We start from the raw sequence: 25252 nt of genomic DNA, 5'->3' as shown, positions 1-25252 counted from the left end.
ACCCCGATAATCCTTTATTGCCTGCATTTTTTCTTGTTGGAATGATGAAAAATGCTGGTTCCTCTGCATGGTTCGTCACTTCTGCTCATCCCCGAGCAAAGTAGGGAGATGGCCCTGTCTGGGTATCTTCAAAGGATGGGAAGGATTCAATTGTGGGATTGATGAAAACGGTATCCCTATAGCCTTCACCTCTAACAACACCCGCAGACGGGGTGCTAGCACCCTCTGTTTAGCCCTGCCAGCAGCTGGCAGCGGGACGGGACAAAGCCCGACTGCATCAAAGGCAAAAGCTTCAGCTCCTGCTGCACACCCAGCCCGGCAGCGAGAGCCCGCTGTCAGCAGCGTCACATCCCCCCTTCCCAGCCCGCCTCTAAGCTCCAGTATAATTAGCAATGAATGTAAATAATACAACCAACCAGGTAGATAACGCAGACAACTCAAATTGTGTCACTGCCCTACGATCCTCTGCTGTTACCCAGATACTGTGATGACAGACGTGTTAGAAGAACTCAGTGTAGAAGGCCAGGGGCATTAAATCAATGCACAGCACCACGTGCGCGACAGGCCAGCAAAAACCTAGTGCTTTTTGGTGCCAACAGTATTATCTGATGCTTTCTGTTGGAGAAGAAAGGCAGAAAAAAAACCAGAGAGGAGAAAAAAATTCACAGCATTAATTCATGGGTCAAATTCAGGCACGCAGGAGCTTTGCCACAGAGGCAGCAGACACAAGCCAGCACCATCTCGGCTCGCCCGGAGCCCGGTCCTGCTTCCCCAGCCGCAGTCCCACGGACGCTGCTCCTTCTGCCCCAGCCCAGGCCCCTTCCGACCACGCTTTCCCTGCCCCGGGCACCTGAAGAGCCGGCGCTGCTCCACATCGCCCCATCTCATCTCTCCCGCTAAAGCACACTTCTGCATTTCTTTTCCCCTGTCTTGTGGTCTCACGATCACTGAATGGGCTAATGGTTTCCACACGCAGTTAATTGACACCACTGCTTTCTCTCAGTGCCCTAGAGACCAAACTGCAGCGTTAAAAATAAGTTGGTTTTAGGCTGCTTTGATTGCAGGTGAGTTCTGCCCCCCCCCCCCAAACAATTATATGTATAGCAAAGCCTAGTTTTGGGCCCGGATCCTGCGTACGCAGCACGATTCTGCATTAGCAGTGAGATTTTTTTCTGCAGTGAGATTTGACTGGGTCAAGCACTCGGAGTCAAAAGCACAAAAGTATCCAAAAAACGAGGCCCTTCTTACAGCGGAGAGAAAACTTACAGGTGGAAGCCAAATAACTAGGTGTTTACTCATAGCTTAGGTTGCAAAATGATGAGTTCCTTCATGCTGTGCCTTCCACAACCCCAGTCACCGTCTGCTTTAGCTGGCGCATCCTCTGAGCTCTGTCCTGGTGACAGCAGCAGACACGCACGTATACGCAGCTTGGGTACCCAAGGAAATATATCGTAGTGTTACTGTCTCTGCCTGGCCACACCAGGAGCTCTGAACCCCTCGGCTGATTTCAATCAACATGACAGAAGGCAAGCTCTTTAAGCCATCAGTCTCCCATAGTTTTCACAAAAATAGGCATTTGGTAGCGGAGAGAAAAAGCAAACAACCCACGCAGTGCCTGGACTAAACCATACCATGAGTCCACTTCTTATTAGACACCAAAAATCTATACATGATTTCCAAAAGCTTCATTGCAGATTTGGGCTTTATTTAGCCGCCAACCTCAGCCAGCCACAAGATAAAATATACTTATAGGGTTGTCTGTGATTTTTAAGTGTACGTTAAAAAAACTTTATATATATATAAAAATATAAATATTTAAAAAGTTAACTGAAAGTCTCTTTTAAAACATTAGAATCAGCTAAATCCCCTGAAATCTGCAGGCAGCCCAGCCATGACCTAAAGCTTCTAACGACCTGGCAAGAGCCACATGTTCCCAGAGCCCTCTTCCTCACGTGGCTGGCTTCCAGGGAGCTTGGGAATCATGTCCCCTACTCAAGGGACGGCAGATTTCCAAAGCCTTTCCAGATGTTTATCTTGGCAACCTCAAATTCAAATAGTAACAGGTCCAATAGGAGCCTGGCCACATCTGGATCTTGCAGATGGTTACGGGGTACAGGTGAGGAGACGAAACAGGAGCAGGTCCTGCAAGTCAGTAAGATCATTCCACCCGTCCTACACATGTGATGCTGGCTGGTGATCCCCACCTCAGCTTTGGATGCAGCTTTCTACGCCTTCCCGTACCATCAGAGAATCTCATGTGTTGAATGAACAGCTCGGACCAGCCGGGACGTGATGGCCCAACGCAAGGAGCAGCCGCTGGGCACCGTGGTGCAGCTCTCGTGAGCTGGGTCTGGCCGGGCCCCAGGGTGGCTTTGGCAGGACACATCTTCACGGATCAGGGCTAAGCTGCCAACTGCGGGCGGCACCGGGGACCACGAAGACAGCACATTCCTGGGTACGGGACAACACCCCAGGGAGCTCTGTGCTGATGGAAGCGGTATCTTATATATCCTTACAGGAGAAAATCTTGACTCATCTTTTCCCTTCTTCTGTCCCAAGTTTTCAGTCCAAGATCTAATCAAATTCAAACTCCTACATCTAGTTTTGCCTCTTGAAATTCTCTACAACTTTAGCTCGAAATCCAGTAGCCCTGCACCCTTAGAAGATGATGCATTTTAGGAAGCAGCGAGGAAGCGGCTGTGCGAATTCATAGGAGACCTTGCTATCTCCATAATGAAAGTCCCAACGGCAGCCGTTGCTGACAGTTATGATCGCTGCTCGTTACTCCTCAGAGCACACCTTACACGTAACCTACACCTCTTACGGCCACAGGGGAAGTTTCTGCAATGCACGAGTGCACACGTATGCGTTAGCCTGAACTCTTGCTGCCGCTGTGCAACCTGCACAGCTCGGCGTTTAACCGTCCCATGGCCACGGGGCAGAGGGGGGCAAAACTTTAAGGAGCTGGAGGGATGAATCAGTTCATGTCTGTACCTACAACCTCAAAGGGCACAAACAAAATCAGTCAAGACTATATTCCCAGGCTTAAAGGTAGCCACATACCTAGGCAACTCATTAATATATAGGTAAAACATAACCCTGACAGCCAGTCTTGAATTAGTCCATTTTTCTAATGTCTATAAGTCCGATGCTTTTCATTCTGAAGATTTATACCATTACTGTTATTTCTCTTTACAAACTAACTCCATTGCACATCCTAGATAAACATAGATGCAATTCTGATCCATATTTTGAAGGGTATTTCTTTCAAATCACCCCCTCTGTTTAGCTATCCTAAATATGGCAGCCTGGAACATTACAGCACCGAAGAGCTACAGAATTACTTGCATAGAGATTCTTGTAATGTTTCTAACCCCAAAATTGCCACTAATGCAAGAACACAATTAGACTGAGCATTTACAGAGCACAACAAATATCTGACTACGCGGTGCATTTGTGTACTAGCAGGGGTTGAGAGCTTCCAAGTAATCGAAGGGATTTATTTTAGGGAAAGGCGTGTGACTACGTATTCTGAACAGCTTAGATGAACTCAACCAAAACATTTCAGCAAAGCAGATGTCCAGGCAACCTGTCAGAGGCACGCAAGCAGTGTTTAATGCATAAGCAAAGCATGCTATCATGCTGTGGGTGGCTTATATCTGACGTGAAAACATTCACAGCTCACTGCCCAGTGAGCGAGTGAACAGCTCGCTGCGGTCATGCACCGGCAAAGTTTCTGGTTTGGTTCGGCGATGAGTTTCTGGTTTGGTTTGGCAATGAACTGCAATAACCAGTCCCTGGGGAACCGGGAGTGACAGACTACACAAAACCAAGTTGGTTGGTGTTAACTATTGATATGGACACTCAAGAGCAGCTCCCGAGGGAGGGACGGTGGGGGCAATGCTCCTGCTGCTCCTCCCTCGTGACCGCAGACAGCGAGCCGCACACGCTGCGCCCGACTGTGCAAATCAGGGCACACACGCACATGTACGAGGCGGTCGCGCCCCAAGCCCTGCTTCTTGACTGAAGCACCCCTGTGGCTCATTGTAGACCACTGTGCCTGTCTGGATCTCGCTAGTGGGGATGGGATCAGGTCACCCCTTCAGCGGGGACAACACGCAGCCTCTGCCATCGTGGGCTGGGTATCACGCTGTTCACCACCCCCCCAGCCCCTCCAGAGTCACCCTTACCTCCGTCTGCATACGTCTCGGTGCCATAGCCATCCTGCAGGCCGTTATTCCAGGTACCCTCGTACTTGGCTCCGCTGCTCATGCTCTGCCTCGCGCCGTACCGTCCCTTAAAGCCATGGGTCCACTCGCCTCTGTAAACCCACCGTCCTTTGGTCTCGATTCCTAGGCCATGCCTCTTGCCTTGGGACCAGTAGCCTTCGTAGGTGTTGCCACTGGGCCATGTGTATATGCCCACCACTTCGAAGCCGTAGTTCCAGGAGCCCGAGTACTCGCCCTGGCCCTTGGGGCCGGTGCAGATGCCGTGCCCGTGGGCTTTGCCCCCTTCCCAGCCCCCGCAATAGGCACCTCCATCATCGAAATCAAACCTGCCGCCGCTCATGGTACCCTCCGGTGCCCCCTCAGCCGGGCAGCTCTCCCAGGGGCCGAGCGCCGGGGCGCGGGGGCCGCAACCGCATCCCCGACGGAGCCGGGCTGGGCGCCGGGAGCGGCCGCTCCTACCTCGCCTCGCCCGGCCGATGGGCCGGGGCACGGGAGGAGGGAGAAATTGGAGGGAGGGGAGAGGGGAGAAGGGAGAGGGGAGAGAGAGGGGCGGGCCGGGCCCGAGCCCGAGCCCCCCGGCAGGGGCAGCCGCGCCGCGCCGCTACCTGCCCCGCCGCGGGGAGCCGAGCCCCGCGGGGAGCCGAGCCCCGCGGCGGAGGAAGGGGGGTCCCGAGCCGGCCGCGCTCCCCCGCCCCGGCCGCCGCCGCCCGCCCCGGCCCGGCCCGCCGCCCCTCTGTCTCTCCTCCCCCGCCGGGAGAAAGGTCAGCGCTGCCCTAACAAGGGCATCGGATCCCGGGAGCTGCTCCCAAAAATAACCCCCGGAGCCCGGCCTCCGCCTCGGGGCCCTTTTATGAAGCAGGGAAGAGACACATATCCCCCCCCCCCCCCCCGGGCAGGGATCCAGGCGGAGAAGAGGCTGGGAAAGTAAATGTCTGCTCAAAATAGAGCCTGGGAAGGGGGCGCGCCGCTCCCTCCACGCCGCCCGCCCGGGCGCACCGGCAGCCGCGCCGGGAGAGGCGGGAGCGGGCGGGGGAGCCGCGCCCCGGCCGCCGGGCCCCCGGGCTGGCCGGGGCAGAGCCCGGCCGCGGGCGGGAAGGCAGCGCGCCCGCCCTCCGGGAGCGCCGCGGGGCAGGTCTGCTGGCAGCCGGCAGGTAGAACACGGAGCAGCAGCACAGCCCTCCCCCAGGCTGCAGCCTACGCCTTACTCACCCTGCCTGCTGCTTCGGAGGTGAATTTCCAGAGCTGCTTTAGGGTAGTGCAAAGGATCCACAAGTAGTCCTTCCCGCCTCTGCCAAACAGCAACAAACTGAACAATATCTCCTTCTGTTTAACAGCTGGCAGCGTAATTTAGTCTCACTGTGTTTGGAAAAGAAAGGGGAACCCTCCTTGGGACAGCTGCACACACACACTGAGAGTAGTGACAGTGCACCTTGCTGCTAACATCCATGTCATCAAATGCAGGTGGCAGAGAGAGGACAAGGAATAGGTAACAGGCTAAACCAGGTACCAGGCTAATGCAAGGCCTCCCTTCTTCCAGCCACACCTGTGCCATCTCCGAAAGACACTGTCACAGCAAGCCCGTGCACAGACAACCTTCTCCTCGCTGACCATGAGCTGCTGAGAAGCCGCAAAAGCTGTGGGGCGAGGCCATGCTCTCTCTCAGCAGGCTGTGCTCTGCCCTTCGAGATGAGCTCCCAAGACCCACGCCGAGCTCTGGGGCAAAGCTGCCAGAGCCAACAGCGAGTTTCAGACTCACATAACACAGCTTTACAACTTGGACAACCTCCCCATCCGTGTTTCGAGGAAGAAGAGGCACAGGAAAAACACCTCAACATACAACATATAATTGCAAGAAAGGCTAAGTATGTATGTACAGCGAATAAACTACAAAATACCTTCAGGCACAGGTGAGAAGGACCAACTGCCCACTATAAAGCTAATTACAAAAGGCCTCACTTTTATTTAGCCAGAGGAAGGCACGGACACTTCAGTAAGGGACTCCGACACGACTCAGAAGTGCTGCTTGGCAGAAGCAGCCCTCTAAAGCCTTTTTTAAAAAATAGTCAGATTGTGAAATTGGCTCAAGTTGGATTTTTTTTCCCCTTTAAATCAAGCTTTTAGACTACTCGGTCATGCTTACAAGGTTCTTGCTGCACGATTAAGGGCTGGAAATTCATATTTTCTCAAAGCAAAACCAGAGGGTTTTGTTTTGTGCTTTCTGGGTAGACCAAAGCATCTTAAAACAAACGCCTTGTAGTAACAGAAGGGAAAGCGTTAAGGCAGCAGTGGCAGCTGCCCATGGTCTTCTATTTCATGGTGTTCCAGGACCTACCAGCCCAAAGATGTTGTAACTGCCCTAAGAGGATGCCAAGTTCAGGACCACACAATTATTTACTTAGCAACTCTTCCTAATTACACAGCACAGTTGTGAACTGATAGTACACTTCGTTTAAACGTTAATCACTTATGCAGATGCTGGCATTTAAAAAGCCGCCAACATATCCACACAATCGAACTTCAGAACGCCCTAACGCTGCGTGTGCACTGAGGCACCACCCAGAGCTGGTCTTATTTCTTCATTTTGGCAGAAAAAAAGTCACGTTCTCCCCTGAAGGCTGAGGGGGCCCGGAGGAGCCGCTGCGCCCAGCCGGCCCATGCCCGGCCTGGGGGTGACCTCTAGTGGCCCAGCACCGCTTGCCTCCCCTCCCAGTCTGCACCAGTTCACACTGCTTCCCTTCCCAGTCAGCACCAGCACGTCCTTCTACTCTATTTTTTTATGTGACCTCCTGGATTTCAATTTGCTTTCTGTAAGGCGGTACTGAGCACTTGACGTTGCAATCCTAAACCCTGCAGGTACAGGTCTGTGGTGGCTAATGGAAGATTAGTGGGGTCTTGAAAGGCATTCTGAGCCCCACAACAGTGCTGGGGCTGCTGCCTGGAAGCATGTGGGAACAGTAAAGAGTAATTATTTGAGAAGTAAGGTCATTTTGTACTTTGCAGCCCAGTATTGCAGACAATAGTTACCAAACAATTGCCTTGAATTCAGAGCACGGGTGGCAGAAATACAGCTATTTAAAAGCAGAGAAATGGCCGGGAGATGTGGGACCCAAGTACACTCTGCAAGGGGTAGATGACACTTCTGAACTGGCAAAACGGGTAAATTTGCATGGCCACTTAATTCTAAGACACTAAGGTACTGCCACAGAAATGACCAAAAAAACCCCCAGAGTAACACCAAAGGATTTCACAGGGAAATGTTTGTCTCCATTTCTTCTCCAGACCTTACAGGTCAGAAAAGTTCGGGTACTACAAATACTAAAGACAAACTTAACACAACTCATCTCTCCCTCAACAAATCATATTATTTGACAGGATGCTCCTTTGCTATATGCGTATTTATAAAAGACAGATTGTGCTGATGCACACAAAGTATGGCAAGCTGGTTGTTTCTGAAGAAGTAAATTTCAGGAAGAATGCAAAGCTGGACAAGGCATCTAAAGTGACAATGGTTTAGTAAAAAGACTGGAGGGGAGCAGAAAGAAAACACAGTGCTCAAGATTTCCCTACTGTGCAGCTGACAACTGTTCACTCAAATCTATGGGTCTAAATACTTGAAGGGTTATACTTGGTGTTATAGAGCAGGCTGAACAAAGCTAAAAAAAAAAAAACAACCCCAAACCAAAAACACCCCACCAGAGTGCATGAATTAAGACCACTGAAGTGAGCAAATGCTGTTTCGGCCTTCATAAAAAATACACTGAACAGAGTCCATCATCTCATTTTTCCTTTGGTTAACTGAAGAAGCCAAGCCTCTGAAGAAAGCAGGGTATTCCTCCTGCTGCAGACAAGTCTCTAAGGCCTGTTGGACATTCAACAAAAAGTTATGCTTGCTTTACAGTTTCCGCTAACCAACACTGCAGAGATCAGAATAACCCGTTGAAACAATCTTGCTTTGATCATCCAAGTTTCTTTTCTCATCAGGCAGCCTTGCAAGCAAATGTTATGTTAACCTAAGACTGCATCTGACTACATTAACATCATCAAAGATAGGGCAGGAGGATACCTGGTGAGCTGATCAGAAATAAATCCTCTTTAGGCACAAAGAAATAATAATGCCTCCAACCCAAGAAAAGACAACTCTGTCCCCTGAATTTGCCTAGAGTGGTAATAGTACCAAGAAGAGGTGAGGAGATGGTCACTCCTTTCTGAAATAAAATCAGAGGCACAAGCGTCCAAAAACACAAGTGTAAGTGTTAACAACCTGAGATCAAAGCAATTTCAAAGAAGTTGAGTTACACCAAGTTTCTCACAATAAGAGCTCTAATCACCAAGCAATCTAGAGACTTTTCTCTTCCAACAAACTGAAACGGGAGGACTCTGAAAACAAAGTAAAATTCCTGAATGTTAGGTCACTTAAGTATAGGCAGGTACACTCTAAACACGTTCACCGTGTTTCATTATCTATTCCAAGCTTAAACTACGATGCTTAAGCTAAACTGTTTGTCCAGCTTAAATAACGAACATTAGCTAAGATGCAAAGAAGTGTTTTTATTGCAAGCAGTGAGCAGGGAGTGGGTTGCATCGCACGAGTGTGACAGAGGGCAGATTTATACCACCCACCCTTCTGTTTTTAGTGCTCATTGCTGTCAGGTGTACATCATTTCTGCCATGTGAGACATTTTCTTTGGAATATACAAGTAATATTCCATGTATCCTGAAAGATCTTCAATAGTCACATCATCCACAAAGGCCCTGGCTTGCTCAGAGCAAGAGCGTGGAGAACTTGAGGGAGTTCTTGATGGCAAAGACTGGCAGTGATCCTCAGAAACTGTTCTTCTATCAGGTGCCAATGGGAGGGTGTTCTGCAAGCCAGAGAATTTGTACACTTCCATATCTTGCCATCGTTTACACTGACAGGCTTTATCTGCACATGCACATGGCTTACTTGTGTTCAGCTTGGACATAGATTGAAAGTCAGAAAGCTCCGTAGTCTTTAGGCTTGCTTTGGATACTAGAGAAATGGCAGCTGGAGAGTTCTGTCTGTTCTCTGACACCGACTGCGTAACAGAAGCTCCCAAAGACTCAACATCAGCTCCCTTCTGGCCAACGTCAGGAGCAATGCTGCATCGTTCGTGTGCACAAGCTTCCTTTGGGACTGGCATCCCAAACCCACTGCTGTCGTCCTGGGCATCAATCTGGCTCTGGTGCACTAGCTGGTTGCACGTGGAATGTGATTTTGTGCTGCAATGGATAAACTTTGGAGGATGAAGAATTGGAGACTTGGAACGCCTGCGACGCTGGGTTCTCACAACTCCTCTTGAAGGCTTCTTCATAGACCTACCAGGGAAAGATACAAAAGGGGGTGAAGATTCACTAAAAGACTCATTGCTGGATTACAAACAACACGGGGCAAAATCTCCACTGCATTTATATTGCATGCAAGAGCTTTAAGGTCAGAGTATTTGCTCAGGGTATTCTGCTATCTTGGAATTTGACTTTGTCTAGTCAAGCAGCAGCTGTATAAATATAAAAGGGACACCTAAGAAATGAAACAAAAAATGCATGCTTTTAAGGTTAGAAAATGAGTAAAGCATGTGAGACATGACAAAATAACCTGTAAGAGAAGGACCAAGTGCAAGAAGACAGCACAAAACTAATGAATCAAGGGCAAAGGGTGGTTTTGTTTCAGTAGGAGATGAGCGTGAAGTTCTTCACAGACACTCCAGAAACCAATTCTTTATTTTAATCTAGTTCCCAAGGCACAGTGACAGCTTCTGCAATGTCAAACAACGATTGAAAGAGATGCATTCATGATTGATTCAAAAACAGCAGTTCCCATTTATACTAAGGAACATCTATAATATTTAGCAACCTATAGCTGAACAGCATTTCCTTTCACTTCACGCAATTGTAAATAAGAATAGTAGTCACATATGAACAGAAAAAGGTGGTGTGGAGTATTTTTAAATAGTCCTTTAATAAAGAAAACTTGGGTCCCTTGTTTAGGGGTGTAGTTACTAGAAACCTTGTCTATTTAAAATTCCCTTTCAATGCAGTATCATTTGAAGTAGTCTGATAATCCCAAGCTTCTCTTACCCATGCCAGGTTTCCTTAGAAGAACACACATTCTTAGGTTTGGTTTCATCTGCCGCTATTCTAACTAGTGCTCTCGGACTTGTCCCTTCACCCACAGAGAGAGAAGCAGTAGATCTGTGAAAGAGAATGAGAAGTTAACAGCCTAGACTGGTTAGCATTATGAATATGAAAATGTTATTAATATTCTTTCTCAGAAAATATTGCCCCAGAATGTCTTAAAAGACCTGCCTACAAAGAAGACACAAATCAGAAAGATAGTGTTTACACATTCCTATCTCAAAAGTTTGTGTAACGGACTCTGTCACCAAACATGATGCCATTCAGCAACTAGACTGCAAATCCAAACTCCACGTGTCAATGACAAAGCACACACAATGGCTAAATTTCAGTTTCCCGGGAGAGGGGAGGGGAAAAACACCATCACTGAAGAAACATGTCTCTTTTTCCAGAGACAAATGAGCCATTCTTTCCTAAAAATAAATGTTCTTTGGACATAAATAGACTTTGTTCAACCGAAGAACACTTAAGCCTCTGTCTAGGACAACATAAGCTAAAACTCCTCATACTATTGCAAGTTCAATCACTTGAGCAACAGAGTTGTGTCAGATCTTCAGGGACATTAGAAAATTTACTAATTTTTCTGGTGCTATAAATTAATCCCAAACTCCCATTTTCAAGGAGCTCTAATAGTCCCAAGAACAATTTTTCCAAGTTGTGACTTCATATATTACACTGGAATTCACAAGGAAATTGTTTTCCAAATCCTATATTAAATTAGTTTGTAAGCAGGGTGGATTCCCTGAGAAGTGAAAATAAGTCCCCACACACTGATCTAGGATAGGGTTAACTGATATTTAATAGAGTCCAAACTATTAGTCAAACATCTACTATTTTCCATTTAAAGGACAATGAACACAGAGCAGAAAATTGAAGGCCAACAGTAAAAACTCCAAAGTAATTAAGTATGCCTGACTGGAGGTGGGACTAGAGATACTGAAGAAATGAGAGGCATTTGCATGGCGATTCATTTCTAACAAGTTTAATTACTTAAATGAAAGATAACTTTAGAAGCCCATCTAGTCACAATCTAAGTTCTATGATAATTCTAGTTACTACCTTGATATTTACATACTGCCTTACCTACACTTTCATTTCAGTCACCTGCATAATTGCATCACGGACAATAGCTTACTGAAACACAGTACTATAGAAGTAATATGTAACAGTGCAGCAGAAAAAACATTCTATAGAAGCCTTTTTTTTTTTTCTCCAGATAAAAATGATCATCACCAACAGAAGACACGTGCTGCTTGTGTTCTGCTACCTGGGACAGGGAAGGTAAGTGCCACGTGTCGGATCTCCTACACACCAAGACAAGACAAAACGCATTTTTTCTCATTTAGTGATTTTGGTTATAAATAGGAAATTTGTAAGTGACAGCAATGAAAATAGTTTGTGTGGGAATCATGCACTGAATCTAACGCTCTCCTTTACTGACATGGAAAGAATGTTTCTCTCCTGGGAAAAGATGGGAGTTTATTCTCATGACAGGCCTTCAGAGCCATGACAATATGCTAACGTCAATAGTAGAGTTCTAGTGCTATGGACGTAACCTCTGGCAGCCAGATTCATGCCAAAATTCATTTCAAGCACGTTGTCAACTGCTGACTATTGTTAGGTTTGTTTCAAGCCTGTTGGGAGCTAACAGCCATCAAACAAATCACAATTTCTTGAGAAGCGCAGTCTAGAGCTAGTGAATTTATTTCAGTTTAACTAGAACGAAGGCTTTCAGTGCCTAACCTTTTGCAATTACCTCATTCCTTCAAATTTAACAGCAAGGGTGTTCCCTTCGAGTCCATTCATAATATGTTAACTCTGTACCTCCCTGTGGTATTACTTACCCAGCTGTGTCAACTCTTAGCTTTTTGAATGCTGTCTGCAGGCTTTCCTCTTCTCCATCCTTAGCTTCCGTTTTCATTATTGGGATGACCAGAAGGTGACAGAGTTACCAGGTACTGCTACAAGCAGGAAAAAGACATATGAAAATAAGGACCAATGCCTTGTTAAAAGTGTTAGTTGCCCAGCAGCATCATAATACATGAAAATAAACTCAAAATAGCACACCGAGCACACAAAGCTGAGGTCATTCTAGTAGAACATTTTTGAAAGTTGATTCAGAACAAGCTTTATGATACCCAAGAATGGAACAAACAGTCTCTTGTACAACTGCACAGGTGAATTAGCAATTTAAAAGTAAAATTTGGTGTCAATAGCGTCTTGCACATCCATTACAGCCTAGACAGACTCTTCTATTTGTCTTACAGTGTTACCAGAATAATTCCAGAAGAGGGGAAAGGCGAGAAGGAACACCACCATTAGAAACAGTCGACTTCCTACAACTGCTATTTCCAACTTTGGGACTTGATGTTACATATATACTTAAAAATCCAAAACCAACAGATTTTTCTTAAAACAAGATAAAGTTTTAAGCTAAACAAAATTTTTTATCTTATGTCTAGATCCCAGCAAAAGTTACACAATCCTATCAGAACATGCTATTTTGATTGCAAATAGCCATTAAAATTTTCTGATATCAGCTCTTGAACAAGTACAAATGCAAATACAAGTACAAACAGCAAACAGTAAGCCTTGTTTTAAATAAAAAAAGGAATTGATAAAAACTGGCTGGTTTTTTTTTTTTTTTTAAATCTACCCTGGCCATCATTTAATCTAGCTACAAAGGAATCTCAAATCTTTCTAAATTCGATGCTCTTCGGTGCCTTACAGTTCTGCAATCACATGCGCATCCTACACCAGCCATGCTTCCGCTAAAAAAATACTCCATGCGCAAGGTTTGCTTCCTTGGGCTTTGCTTTTGCTGAATAGAAACCACTGGCAGTAGCAAGTCTCAGTTCTACACCAGACCACCTCAAGCTCAGTGTTTGTTGAAGTTTACCTGGCTGATTAGCCTGCTTCATTTAAAGCTTTTGACTTGACTACTTCTGGAAAAACAGGGCCATTTGGTGTGGGCACCATTACTGCGAGAGCCTTTGGCCATGCTGTATGGGTTGTGATGAGATCATCTTCTCAGTCTTTTTTTTAAATTACAAGGTTGTCATACTTAACATTCTACAATGAGACTGGTTTGGGAGACAAGGGAAGAGCAGTGGATATTTTCTACCTGCACTTCAGTAAGGCTTTTGACACTGTCTCCCACAAGACCCTCAGAGAAGGTGATGAGGCATAGGGTGATGATCAGTCAGTGAGGTGGACTGAAGAGCGGCTGCATGGCTGGGCCCAGAGGGTGGTGATCAGTGGTACAAAGCCTAGCTGGAGGTCAGTAACTAGTGGGTGTACCTGGGGGCACAATACTGTGTCCAGTCCTGTTTAACATCTTCATTAATGATCTGGGTGATGTGGCAGAGTATACCTTCAACAAGTTTGCTGATGACACCAAACTGGGATGAGTGGCCGATGCACCAGAGGGACCTCGACAGGCTGGAGAAAGGGGCCGACAGAAACCTCATGAACTTCAACAAGGAGGAGTGCAAAGCCCTGCCCCTGGGGAGGAACAAGTACCATGTGCCAGTACAGCTTTGCAGAAAAGGCCCTAGGGGTCCTGGTAGACACCAAGATGGACGTGAGCCAGCAACGTGCCCTTGTGGCAAAGGGACTAACGGTATCCTAGGCTGCAGGTCAAGGGAGCTGATCTTTCCCTCTATTCAGCACTGGTGAGGCCGCAGCTGGAATGCTGTGTCCAGCGCTGGGCTCCCCACTACAAGAGGGACATGCTGGAGAGAGTCCAGTGAAAGGCCACTAAGATGATGAAGGGACTGGAGCATCTCTCCTATGAGGAAAGGCCGAGAGAGCTGGGACTGTTCAGCCAAGAGAAGAAAAGGCTCGGGAGGGATCTCATCAATGTACATAAATACCTGAAGGGTGGGTACAAAGAGGACAGAGCCAGGCTCTTCTCAGTGGTGCCCAGTGACAGGACCAGAGGCCACGGGCACACACTGAAATGCAGGAGGTGCTGTCTGAGCACAAGGAAACACTTCTTTACCGTGAGGGTGACTGAGCACCGGCACAGGCTGCCCAGGGAGGCTGTGGAGTCTCCCTCTGTGGAGATATTCAAAAGCTACCTGGACATACTCCTGGGCAACCAGCTCAGGGTGGCCGTCCTTGAGCAGGGGGGTTGGACCTCCAGGGATCTCTGCCAACCTCAACCGTTCTGTGATTCTGTATCTTCCTGAAGCTCTAAGAATCCATTACAAAGGTAACTGTCCAAACCCAGCAAATGACAACAGCTCCTGTAACGAGGACATGCTTATATGGAGCACTAACTCTACCTAATAATACCGCAATAATGCCTACATTAGAACTACTTTTACCAACTAAACACCAGCTTTTTTGTAGCATGGAAAAGAAAAGGTCTCGGTGAAGAGAGAGGAGTAATCTGAACCTCTGCAGCTCAGTTACTTATGCAGATACAGAGTGGTAATTTCTGTTCCCTCACAACCTCATTCTAGTTGGAGGTGGCAGCTCTCCCCGCTGTTGTTCCGGCTGCTCGCTCTGCTGTGATTTCATCTGGGCGCCCTGTGTTGCAGACAGCTATTATGACACACGCAGAAGGATAATGTATCAAAACAACTTCAAGGCACACGGTGTCCAGTGAGTCAGACAGCAAGTAAACACGAGAGGAGGAAGCTAACACAGAGATGGACAACATGATGCTCATCTGAGCAAGTTACTATTTTATATACTCTCTTAGTTACATACTACTGCTCTGGTGAAACAGATGGTCCCTACTTCAGTAAGATTTTTCCTTGACCCAAAAAGAAGATTCTTTAAAATAAAAAATTCAGCCTCCAAGCTTTTTTTTTTTTTAATACCAAACCCCTGTATTATATAACCTTAGCAAGAAAATGAGAGTAAAAAGTTTCTAAATCACTGTACATTATTCAAGACGTACTACCAGTTTTAGACTAAATATTTTATCACGCTGCCCTTCATCACTGACACAGTAAACCTCCAAAATGATGCAGAATTTATTCAGATAAAACCCCACTCACTCTGCCATAACTAAGTATCAGCTTAAGCACTTTAGACACGCCGGCCAACTAGCACCAATATCGAGAAAAAAAGATTACTGTGAAAAACAACCAAAGTTCAACATTGCGTCAAAAAACACATGGAAACTTGTGTTCTTCATCTCCTAGGAAAATACACATCCATCCTTTCCCATTTTATTTTCAGCTATTTCCCAGCAACACAGGATCATTAACTGAGCTCGGAGCCCTGCAGGCCATCCACCCCTACTCATAAAGTTACGACGGTACCGTGCACAAACACGTCCGTTGGGTTTTAAAGACGGGCACGGAAAGGGATTAAAAGCTCCAAGACGGCCTCGGCCAAGGCCTTCAGCAGCAGGAGAGGCAGGGCAGAGGGACACGGCCTGCCGCGCCGCGGCACACGGCCAGAGCGACAAGAGGCAGCGGCCGTTCCCTGGCCGCCCACAGACGGCTGCCGCCCGGGACCGCCCTCCGGGAGCTCCGCAGGCTTTCGCGCCCCCCGAGCTTGCCCGCCCTCAGCCCCGGGGAGCGCCCGGGCGCAGCGGCACCTGCTTCTTACCCCGCGCCCCTGAGGCGGGGCCCAGCGGACGCCCCCGTCCCGCAGCTCCAGGCGAGCGCCGGCACCGGCGCTCGGTCCCGACCCTCGGCGGGGTCAGGCCCGGCCGGCGGCGGGGGTGACTCAGCACAACCCCCGCGCCCCGCCGGGGCTTCCCCGGAGCCCTCTACCCCCGGCGAGGCGGCTCCGGAGACCCGCGAGGGAAGGGCCCCGCTGCGGGGGCACGACGGCCCCACCGGCACTAGCCGCCGGGGGAGAGGAGGGGCCCCGGGGCGAGGCGCCCCGCCGCCCACACTCACCGCGCTCGCCCGCGGGCCCGGCCCGACCCCCGCCGCCTCCCGCCGGGCCGCGCCGCCGGGATGAGACCCGCCCCCTCCACCGGAAGCGACGGCGGCCGGGCAGGGGCGGGGCCGGCGCCGCTCGCGCACGCGCACTCGGCAGGGCGGGGGAGCCGAGGCGCGGCGGGCGGCGCGCCCGCGCATGCGCCTCCCCGCGGGGCGGTGACCTCACTTCCTGTTGTGCTCCGCGCCCCCTCACCCCCGAGCGCGAGGCTGGGCGGCGGCGGCGGCGAGTGACGGCGGCGGTGAGAGACGGCTGCGGGGCCGGGCCCCCGCCCGCCGGAGAGCCGCTCCGCCGGCCCGGCCCCGGGCGGCGGGGGGGGGAGGAGGGAGGGGCGCGGGGGGCTGGGCGGCGCGGCGGGGGAGAGGGGCCTCCGCGGGCCTTCCCGCCGGGCCGGTGAGGAGAGGCCCCGGGGGAGCTGGCGGAGCCGTGGCGGGGCGCGGGGAGCGCGAAGCCGCGGCCCTGGGAGAGCGGAGGCCCTGGGAGAGCCCTGCCTCGGGTCTGCGGCGGTTCCTGCCCCGGCTGGCGTGCTGTGCGGGTGTCAGCGGGGCTGTGCCGCAGGGACCAGCCGCCCCTGGCTCCTCCGGCCGTGTCATGCTCGCCCCTCGAGCTGAAGTGAGGCTAGTTGACAGAACGTACATCGTCTGCTCAGCCGGTGAAAAAAAGACGCTTCGTTATTTTTGACACAGGCTGTGCCTGGTGTGAGAAACGCAGAGTTCGGGCTCACAGCAAAGAGTACTGGGCAGGTCTGGTCAGGAGGCGTGGGATTGCCTGCCGAAGAACGAGCGTTCGTTACACGTGTCCGTTTGGTTTTGTAGAGACCATGTGTGTTCAGACCTCAGCATCAAATCCTAATTTCTGTATTTCAGTTTGTTCTATATGGCACAGTTGCTTACACACTGAGAGCCCATCAATGGACTTGGAAGCTAAAGATGAAGAGGAAGAGAGTCTGCAAACAGCTTTCAAAAAGCTGAGAGTGGATGCGGCAGGGTAAGTGAGCAACAAAGAGGACCGTGTAATTTGTCAGTTTCTTATTACATATTTGTATTTGTTTTCTATTAGTTTGAATCTCAAAACAAATGTCATTTGGTGAAAGGTTCCTTACTCTCCAAGAGGAGACAACTGCATCGCTTCAGATGAAATGCGGTCATTATAACTGTCTAACAGGCAAAGCAGTACTTTATTACTGACTAATTTTGACGCAGTATCCAACTGAAATTACAGTGACTGTATGAAAACATGAAATGATTCGCCCAAAGTGGTGAACCCACTCTCAGCTTTTGCAGTAGCCATAGTTACCTCATGTGATACAGAACTTGTTTGCCCATTCATGTAAACGCTGGTGTCTTCAGCCACGTTCTCAGCCTTTACTACAGTGCGTGAAGATTTGCTTGGAAAGCGTCTGAAGGACAGGACCATCACTTCGTAGTGTGCTGCAGAGCCCGATCTCACTGGAAATCGTCAGGCTAAACATGAGCACTGATCATTTCTGATTTCGGGGGGTTTTGTAGAGTAAAATGTCTGCAGATATTCTTACACTAAAAACTTATTCCATAACACACTGGGTATACTGATAATATGTAGTATAAGCGTCCTCCTTAAAAGTAGGAGTTAATAAAATTATGTAGTTTTGGGAATTCACAGACACAAGAGAAAGCTTTGTGTTGACCATTAGCGTTACCTTGTGAATTCATCTCCATAGCCATCAGTACTGAAAACTCATTACTTCCTCTGCATGTTAAAATATATTTTGCTTTGCTACTCATTTCCTCTACTTTAGGGAGTCTTCTGTTAAACGTGGAAAAAAATAGCCGTTCTCTAACAAGGAACTATGCTTATTAAGCCTACCACTTTTGATGTATTACCAGTGACAGACTGTGTGGAATTGATTCCTGATGATATCTTCTTAGGCATAAAAAGATCTTGTTTTGCAGGCATGTGTTTTGAACAGCTCAAGTCTTGTGACTAATCCCTTAAAATCAACTTTGGGCAGAGTACTTGGGCTCTTCTGCTAGAATTTCAGCCTCATGTTTTAACGATTTCCTGTCCCGTGTTCCAAATCACACATACAGCCATCATAAATACAGATTCACACGCTGAGGCATTTATGTTCATTGTCTGGACCTCCAGGCCAGGTGTTTTTTTCATTCCATGTTAATCTGGGAAATTTAATGAGAAATTAAATGAGAAATAAATTAGTAATCTGTCCTTGTCTGTTGTACCTCACCCACTTCTCCGCTGACTACTCCTCAGCCTGCTGCTGTGGGTTCCTGACTTTGCATTTTGGATGAGTAGGAGTCTATCTTTAACAACTATTGTCTGACAAGAACATTTGGAACCTGAGTTTGCATTCCTTTAATGTGTCATTTTGGTACAAATAGGGCATGACATCAGCCTCTGGGCATTTTGGCCTCCTTTCATTTCATCTCACCTATCTTTAGACGCTCGGCTGAGGTCAGTATAGTAAGAGCGGTTAGGCAAATCTCTGTAATAACCTGTTTCTAACTGCTGACTATAGAGGAAGTCAAGGCTGCAAACTTAAATGTCTTAGCTAAGCATCTAAAGCGAGCAGGCTGCATCTAGACCTCTGAAGCAGTATGTGCAGGCAGTACTGTAACGTGGCGTTTTCCTTTTTACTCAGATGTATTGCAGCTCTGTCTGTGGGCGACGGGATGATTCTCAGGACACCGACAAGAGCAGCCATGGATGGAACCAAGCAACAGACTGTCTGCTCTAAGGAAGCATGGCATGGGTAAAACACACCATTCACTGCACCGTGCATGTTTCTGGTTTGAGACATTTCACGCTTGCATACTGTTTCCAGTGAAAGTCATTGTTAATTAGTTGCTTCAACGTATCTTTTCTCTCCTTTCTATTACAAAACTTTAGCATAACTGTTTGATATGATGGTTTTTAAGGGGCTTTCATCAAAGACTTTAAAACCAATATTGCCTCTTCTCTTAGAGAGGGTACCTAAAACTTTATTTTCCACTGATTTCCTCAGAAGTCCTTTTCTTCAAGTCTTATACCTTTGCAACCCCCTCTCACATCTTTCTTGGGTTATTTTATTTCTGTATTGAAGTACCTGGATATTCAGTGCAATTCTGCCAGCAGCTCCAACTGATACCGGGTTCTGCACTATAGTTCAGTTTGGGATGACAAAGTATCATTTGCTTAACACAAAAGATTTGGGGGGGAAGTACCTTTAAATAAGGGCTGTTTGTACGTGTCTTTCCTTTGGAGGAGCCCCAGTTTCTTCAGACTCCTCCACTGTTCCTGTTAGAGATTGTAAGTGACCAGTCACCTGATTTTTCTAAGCAGGAAAAAAAAATCTTCTAAAACGTTTTTAGCCACATTTTAGAGCTTATTGAGCTACAGTGTAGATTCTGGAGTTACCTAGCTGCTCACCTGTTACAACCCTGCAGGTGTGTGAGAAAGCCTTCCAGAGGATCGGCCAGAGTCCCACGTCGCAGACGCTCCAAGTCTCCCGTCCTGCATCCTCCCAAGTTTACATATTGCAATATGAAAGCCAACAACCAGCTGAAACACAAAACACAGGCAGACACGTCAAAGGGTAATATCAGTTCAGACATTTTTGTTACAGCAGAACACGGTACGAAGGACAGGCACGATTCTCACTTTGAGGCCAGTGATGACAGAACTGAACCTTTGGAAGCTTTCACCGCCGAAGAGCCTTTGGAGAAGTCAAGAGAGAATTACCCTACTCTCTCCTCATCCTTTGAAACTAGCTTGCGTTCTAGCCAAACCTCAGATTTCCAGTCCTTATCCATGCTTAGCAACGGCAAGCAGTGCCCTTGTACGGACAAGAAATGCCAGTGCAAACAGTGGCGAACCATGGAAGTGTACTCTTTCTCTGGCTTACGGAGCGTCCTGTCAGAATGTGAAAAGGCAGTCCTAGGAGTCCATGCCCAGTCTCTTCAAAATAGATCCCCTTGTGGGACAGCCTCATCAAGTTCTCCTAGATCTTGTTCTGAGCAAGCTCGAGCCTTTGTGGATGATGTGACTATTGAAGATCTTTCGGGATACATGGAATACTACTTATATATTCCCAAGAAAATGTCTCACATGGCAGAAATGATGTATACTTGACTGAAAGCAATAGAGAATCCTGAATCAGAGTTTGTGATAATGGTTGGGTTAAATGCCTTGTCAGTGCCATGTTTTCACTGTTGTGTGTTTGATCAAATGTTTCTTTGCCTCATACAGTTTAGTTTTCTAATAAAATGAAAAATGGAATATAGTTTCCGAGCTTAGTTCTAAAAAGAATGCACTAAAGTCTCTGAATACCTTAACAAAAGCACTGTAGATCAAATGAACTTGCCTTTGTTTTTTGGTTTGTGCTGTGGATATTCAAGCTCTGTATGCTGTTTTCACTATGTTTTGGGGAAAAAAAAAAAAAAGCCTTTTAGGTTTTGTTCTGAAATTTTGCAGTGTTTGGAAGGTTCATTCTTAATGTGTCCCAGTACTTAGAGAAATGTTTCATAGCTACAGCTCCATCTTCCTCATCCTGCTCTAGAGAGAAGAATGAGAAGGCATTCAGTATTTTGGATAGGATGGATCTCCTTTCCTTGAACACTATGTGGCTCCTTTTTAGTTGGATCAAATTGTGAATGCTTCCTCCTCACAAATTAGTTGGGAGGTCCAGAATGTGTGGGTGTGTGCTTGGACCCTTTCAGAATCTAACTAGCTCACTCTTAAGCAGTTCTATTTTTCTGCAGATAAGTGAAGTTCTTAGAAGGAAAAATATATTTTGTTATTTGTGCTTTACAGATGGAATAATTTAGGGGGGAGTGAAGCAGGCTAACAGTTTTTTTGGGCCATGCTGTCTCAGAAGTGGAGATGGTGGAGCCGTCTATACAGATTGTTTCTGAGTATGTTTGATACACAAAGCAGTGTGGAAATAGGGTAAACAAGAAGTGTGTCATACAAGCTTTGTGGTGTAGAGCTATAACATTCCTTCTGGTTGAAAATATTGAAATAAAAAATTCTGTTGCTGAGACTTGCATTAATAAATGTTTGTAAAAACCCAGCAAATTCAAGACTGAGTAATTTGACTTACACTCATCTCCCCTCAAGACCTTTTTTTTTTTAAAAAAAAACCCAAAAGTCTGCTTTCAGCATCAGCTGTATGCACATGCTAAACAACCGTGTTTGAGTAAAATACCGTGATTTACTTGCACACTTAAAAACTAGTGGTCAGCAAGCCAAGGAGTCACAAGCGGTTGTATAAAAATAGATCATAGCAGATGTAGACAGTTGGCCTTGTATTCTGTGCTAGAGAAGTCTCTGACATTCTAGATGGTAATTGCTGTCTGTAGATTTTATTCTAGTCATCCCTAAAATTTATACTACAAATTCAGGAAGTTCAGATTTAAAGTTCAAATAAATCCAAATAAGTTAACATAAGAATACAACTAAAACTGTTATTTTGCTCTTAAGTGTCATGCAGTTACTTAGCATGCGATACTGGCTCATACTCTCAAAACAAATTAACTGATTTCTAAATTTTCTTGGGTTAGTACTTTACTGTCCCCTTCTCTTCACCTGCCTCTTCCAGCACTGTCCTGCATACCCACACAGACTGTTTTGCTTTTCTTCACTTTCTCTTCTGTCTCCCTACAGTAAATCTGGTATAACACGTACTTTGCTTTTAACCGTAAATACTTAGTATGAGTTATCTTTGCTGCTGCTGTTTTTCAGAGGCTATTTCTGCTTCAAGCAGAGGGTGTCTGCTCGTGTTTCTGTTCACATTTTGGTTTTGGGCCCCCTTTAAAATCATTTGAAGGTATTGTTGTAGTAAGATGCAGTATTTCTCCCTTTTAGGCTCTTCGACAATTACCCTGCCTCTCGGCGAGTGTTGACCTGGAGTCTGTGTGTACAAAGCTGGGGCACAGATCTTTAACCTGCACAAACACAGTTATTTAGAACCGGTATTAGTTGTCCCCACTCCCCTCTGCAGCTGGAGCCCTACGAAGGGGCACAGCGAGGCTCTTTTCCCCAGAAATGTGGTGTGGCAGCCTGGCTCAAGGTCACCTCGATGCAGCTGCTTCTGCTGTGGAGCACAGTCCCGCTTCTCTTTAATAAAGCGTGCACAAACCCCTGGAAGCGTCTAGACCTTCAAGCTGGTGTTACATAAAACTAGCAGTGACTGATGATGTTGGAAGGGCACAAGGGCGTTTTCAGCTGTGGAGCAGGACAGCGTGCAGCAGGCCTGCTGTATCTGGGGAGAGCAGGGGAGTTAGTTAGGGAAATCATGGAAGTTAAACTAGTCCAAGATATGCCCTGAAGTTTAGGGCTGAGAAGTGAATTGGAGTTGCCAAAGGCCAGACAGGAGGGAAGAGCGTGGGAGCAGGTTCTCTGGGCACATTTCCATAGCGTCCTGTGCAGGACAGAAGTAACTGGTAGTGAGGGGGGAAGGAAAGGGGAAAGAAGAGGCAAAAACTCAGCAGTTTTGTATTCTGCCTGAATTACCGTTTGTGCTCATGTTTAAGCGTGTCCAGTGCCGCCTACGGCAGAGGGAGGGCAGATAGTTTGGGTTCTTGATTGCAACAATCAGGCTCGTAGCAAACGTACCGAAACACTGCTGCTGACTCACATTGCGCAAACCATCTCCTTTGGGTGAAATGACGAGCTCTAAGAGAGGACCCAAGCCCAAACTTACTGTTTCCTCCAAAGCCTTCCCAGTTCAGCTCACCCACTTCGCTCTGCTGAGTGACTCCTGCTTTCTGCTTGCCTGAAACCTCAAGCATTACTAGCAAACGGCATCTTCTCTGGGTATGCCTGCACAGCACGATTAGCTTGATTGATGAGCATCAGCCCTTGGCCTCAGGTGTGGCCCGGTACAAGCAGTGCTGAGCACAGCCCAGCCAGCCTTACTGCTCCCAGCCTGCCGCTGTACCTGCCCCAACAAGCCTGGGGAATTTTTTCTGTCCACAGGTGCTCTAGGATGTGTCCCCAGTCAATCTACAGAAGAAAAGGTCTACAGTTTTCTGAGAAAGCACTGGTGGGCTTGCAGCGCTCCCAGGACTTTCCTCGGATTGGATCCCACCTCTCTATTTCCTATCTCAGCAGATCCAGGCTGGGGTTTTTTTCAGTGACTTCCCCCCAGCACTTTACAAGTTACTTGCCTGTCTAGTTTCAGGACTAGTTCAACCAAAGTGGGATGCAGAAGGGCACCCTGGAACAATGAAATTTCTTTCTTGCCTTACAGAAGCCAGACCTGGCGAGTCCTAGCTAAGCTTCACATTGGCAGATGCTGAATCAGGCCACCAGGAAAAAAAAAAATTAAAAAAAAAAAATCAATGGACCTGATCCTACAGCCCGATTTCCACCCACTCTGTCTAAAACAGGGAGGGTGCTGCTGTGCCTGCAAAGTCCCGTGACCGACTCTGGCCGCCTGCTCTCTCCCCTCTGTACCATTTGCATCATCTCTGAGACGGAGCACCCCGGGTTGTGTGTTCCCAAACCGCCAGCACCTGCAGCCCTGCCCCGATGGCACCTTCTGCCAGCGTTCTGCTGATGCCACCGGGTCCGGCCACGCAGCATCCCACGGAGCAGCCTGGCATCGTCCCCTTTCACAGGCAGGAAGGCTGTGGACAAGAGCTGGGGATGATCTCAAGGTCACACAAGGTCAGGACACCCCTAAAGGGGACTGGCACCGGTCCTGCCTCTTGAGCCTTGCTCAGTTTAGCAAGCCAAAACCCAGCTAAATAAATAAGCACCTCCAGAGGCGCCGCGTACCTGCAGGACCCAGAGGGATGAAGCCACTTGTCATTTTTTATTCCCAACGGCGCAGCATTAATTCATCACAAGATATACCACTAGATGGGGCTTTCTGGACAGCGATGCACAGGAGAGAACCGCTTCTGCTTGGTCAAGCTGCTCCTGTCCTTTCCTAAAGCCAAAGGTGTCCCTTTCCAGTGGAAGGAGCCCCAAAAGATGCTTCTCGGGCAGCGAGGGCTCTCCTGCGCAGAGCGGGCAGGAGGGGAGGCTGCAGGACAGCACCACGCGATGGGGCTTTGTTCAAAGCCCCATTTGCGCCCAGTTTGCAGCAGCACAGGCCACCGCCCTGACTTTACAGCCCCAAAGCAGAGGCCAAGCAAGAGCCTTTCCCTGGGGGTGTCCCCGAGGCCAGCGCAGGGTCTCTGGCAGCACTTGGGAAGCCCTGGGCTGGGGAGGGAAGATGGTTTTGGGGGCTGCTGCCTACGAGGGAGAAGGCAGGCAGAAGGCAGGGCAGGGCATAGCGCTTCCCAGCCTCACCCCCCCCCATCACCCTCCTGTGCACCCTCGGGAGCAGGACATCGCAACACCAAAGGATTCATTTTCACCTCCCAACCCTCAGAAAATTGCTCCTTTCACTATGTTCGTGCAGCCGGGTACCAGTTTGGCCCCGCTCCCTCTCAGTGCTCTTGGGCAAAGCATGCCTCAGTTTCCCCACTTGAACCAGACTTTCCCAAACCCTCCCTTGTTCCCCTCCACACCTGGGGCAACCTCACCAGCTTCAGCATGAGCGGAGATGGGAACAATGTGTGGAAGAGCCACGTTCACACCCAGAGCCCTCTCACAGCCCCAAGACGAAGCCTGCGGAGCCCGCTCCTCCACCCTCTCCACAACTTGCCCCTACGACGCCATAACCAGGCTGGTTTTACCCCCCAGCACTGGCAGCTAATCCCCTGTGTAAGAAATTATCTCCAGGCTCCCAGATTGCCAGAGATGCAGCGTGACGAAGCCAAGTGTCATAAAAAGCACAAGCCCACGTGTCCATGTTGCTGTGCCTAGAAATGTGTCAGCTGCCCACAGGCGTTTGCCTGCAAACCTCTGGGTGATGCTCATAACGCCTGGAGAGCAGCAGCTACGGAAGCCTCAGCACTCTCCAAGCAGCAGAAACCCAGCCAGTTTGCAGTTGCGACACACCTTGCTAATTCTGGAAATGACCCCCAACT

General features: G+C 48.3%; 4 protein-coding genes across 14 annotated transcripts in view; 1 reads left to right on the top strand and 3 right to left on the bottom strand.

Annotated features, from left to right (window-relative positions):
• JPH2 (junctophilin 2) overlaps positions 1 to 4766 on the bottom strand; it is a 34100-nt gene extending 29334 nt beyond the window's left edge. For 4 of the 5 annotated variants that reach the window (XM_075517304.1, XM_075517305.1, XM_075517307.1 and 1 more), the window contains exon 1: positions 4191 to 4766. In XM_075517304.1, coding sequence (XP_075373419.1) covers positions 4191 to 4569 — 379 coding nt within the window. In that variant the 5' untranslated portion in view covers positions 4570 to 4766. Of the gene's footprint in view, positions 1 to 531; positions 616 to 4190 lie in introns of those variants that run through there. The other variant, XM_075517308.1, reaches the window with a different exon arrangement.
• The window catches only part of SLC2A10 (solute carrier family 2 member 10), a 207278-nt gene that overhangs the window by 120314 nt on the left and 61712 nt on the right, over positions 1 to 25252 (bottom strand). The gene's annotated exons all lie outside the window — the stretch shown is intronic.
• On the bottom strand, positions 8758 to 16404 carry LOC142416807 (oxidative stress-responsive serine-rich protein 1-like). Of its 3 annotated transcripts, none has more exons than XM_075516824.1 (4): positions 16250 to 16404; positions 12227 to 12343; positions 10326 to 10439; positions 8758 to 9566 (listed from the first exon to the last, which is right to left on the bottom strand). In XM_075516824.1, exons 2-4 carry the CDS (start codon positions 12301 to 12303, stop codon positions 8876 to 8878), a joined length of 882 nt encoding a protein of 293 aa, XP_075372939.1. In that variant the 5' UTR covers positions 12304 to 12343; positions 16250 to 16404; the 3' UTR covers positions 8758 to 8875. The 3 variants fall into 3 exon arrangements, with proteins under 3 accessions (XP_075372939.1, XP_075372941.1, XP_075372940.1); XM_075516826.1 differs by having other exon boundaries at positions 12227 to 12340; positions 16250 to 16385; XM_075516825.1 differs by lacking the exon at positions 16250 to 16404 and adding an exon at positions 15954 to 16208.
• On the top strand, positions 16403 to 21307 carry LOC142416806 (oxidative stress-responsive serine-rich protein 1-like). Of its 5 annotated transcripts, none has more exons than XM_075516819.1 (4): positions 16403 to 16533; positions 17159 to 17279; positions 18931 to 19041; positions 19715 to 21307. In XM_075516819.1, exons 2-4 carry the CDS (start codon positions 17203 to 17205, stop codon positions 20397 to 20399), a joined length of 873 nt encoding a protein of 290 aa, XP_075372934.1. In that variant the 5' UTR covers positions 16403 to 16533; positions 17159 to 17202; the 3' UTR covers positions 20400 to 21307. The 5 variants fall into 5 exon arrangements, with proteins under 5 accessions (XP_075372934.1, XP_075372936.1, XP_075372935.1 ...); XM_075516821.1 differs by having other exon boundaries at positions 16472 to 16514; XM_075516820.1 differs by lacking the exon at positions 16403 to 16533 and adding an exon at positions 16571 to 16685.

The sequence above is a fragment of the Mycteria americana genome, chromosome 14, assembly GCF_035582795.1.
Source record: "Mycteria americana isolate JAX WOST 10 ecotype Jacksonville Zoo and Gardens chromosome 14, USCA_MyAme_1.0, whole genome shotgun sequence".
In the NCBI taxonomy this organism is placed as follows: domain Eukaryota; kingdom Metazoa; phylum Chordata; class Aves; order Ciconiiformes; family Ciconiidae; genus Mycteria; species Mycteria americana.
Note: the sequence above shows the minus strand (reverse complement) of the source record. Positions and strands in the feature narration are given on the sequence as shown.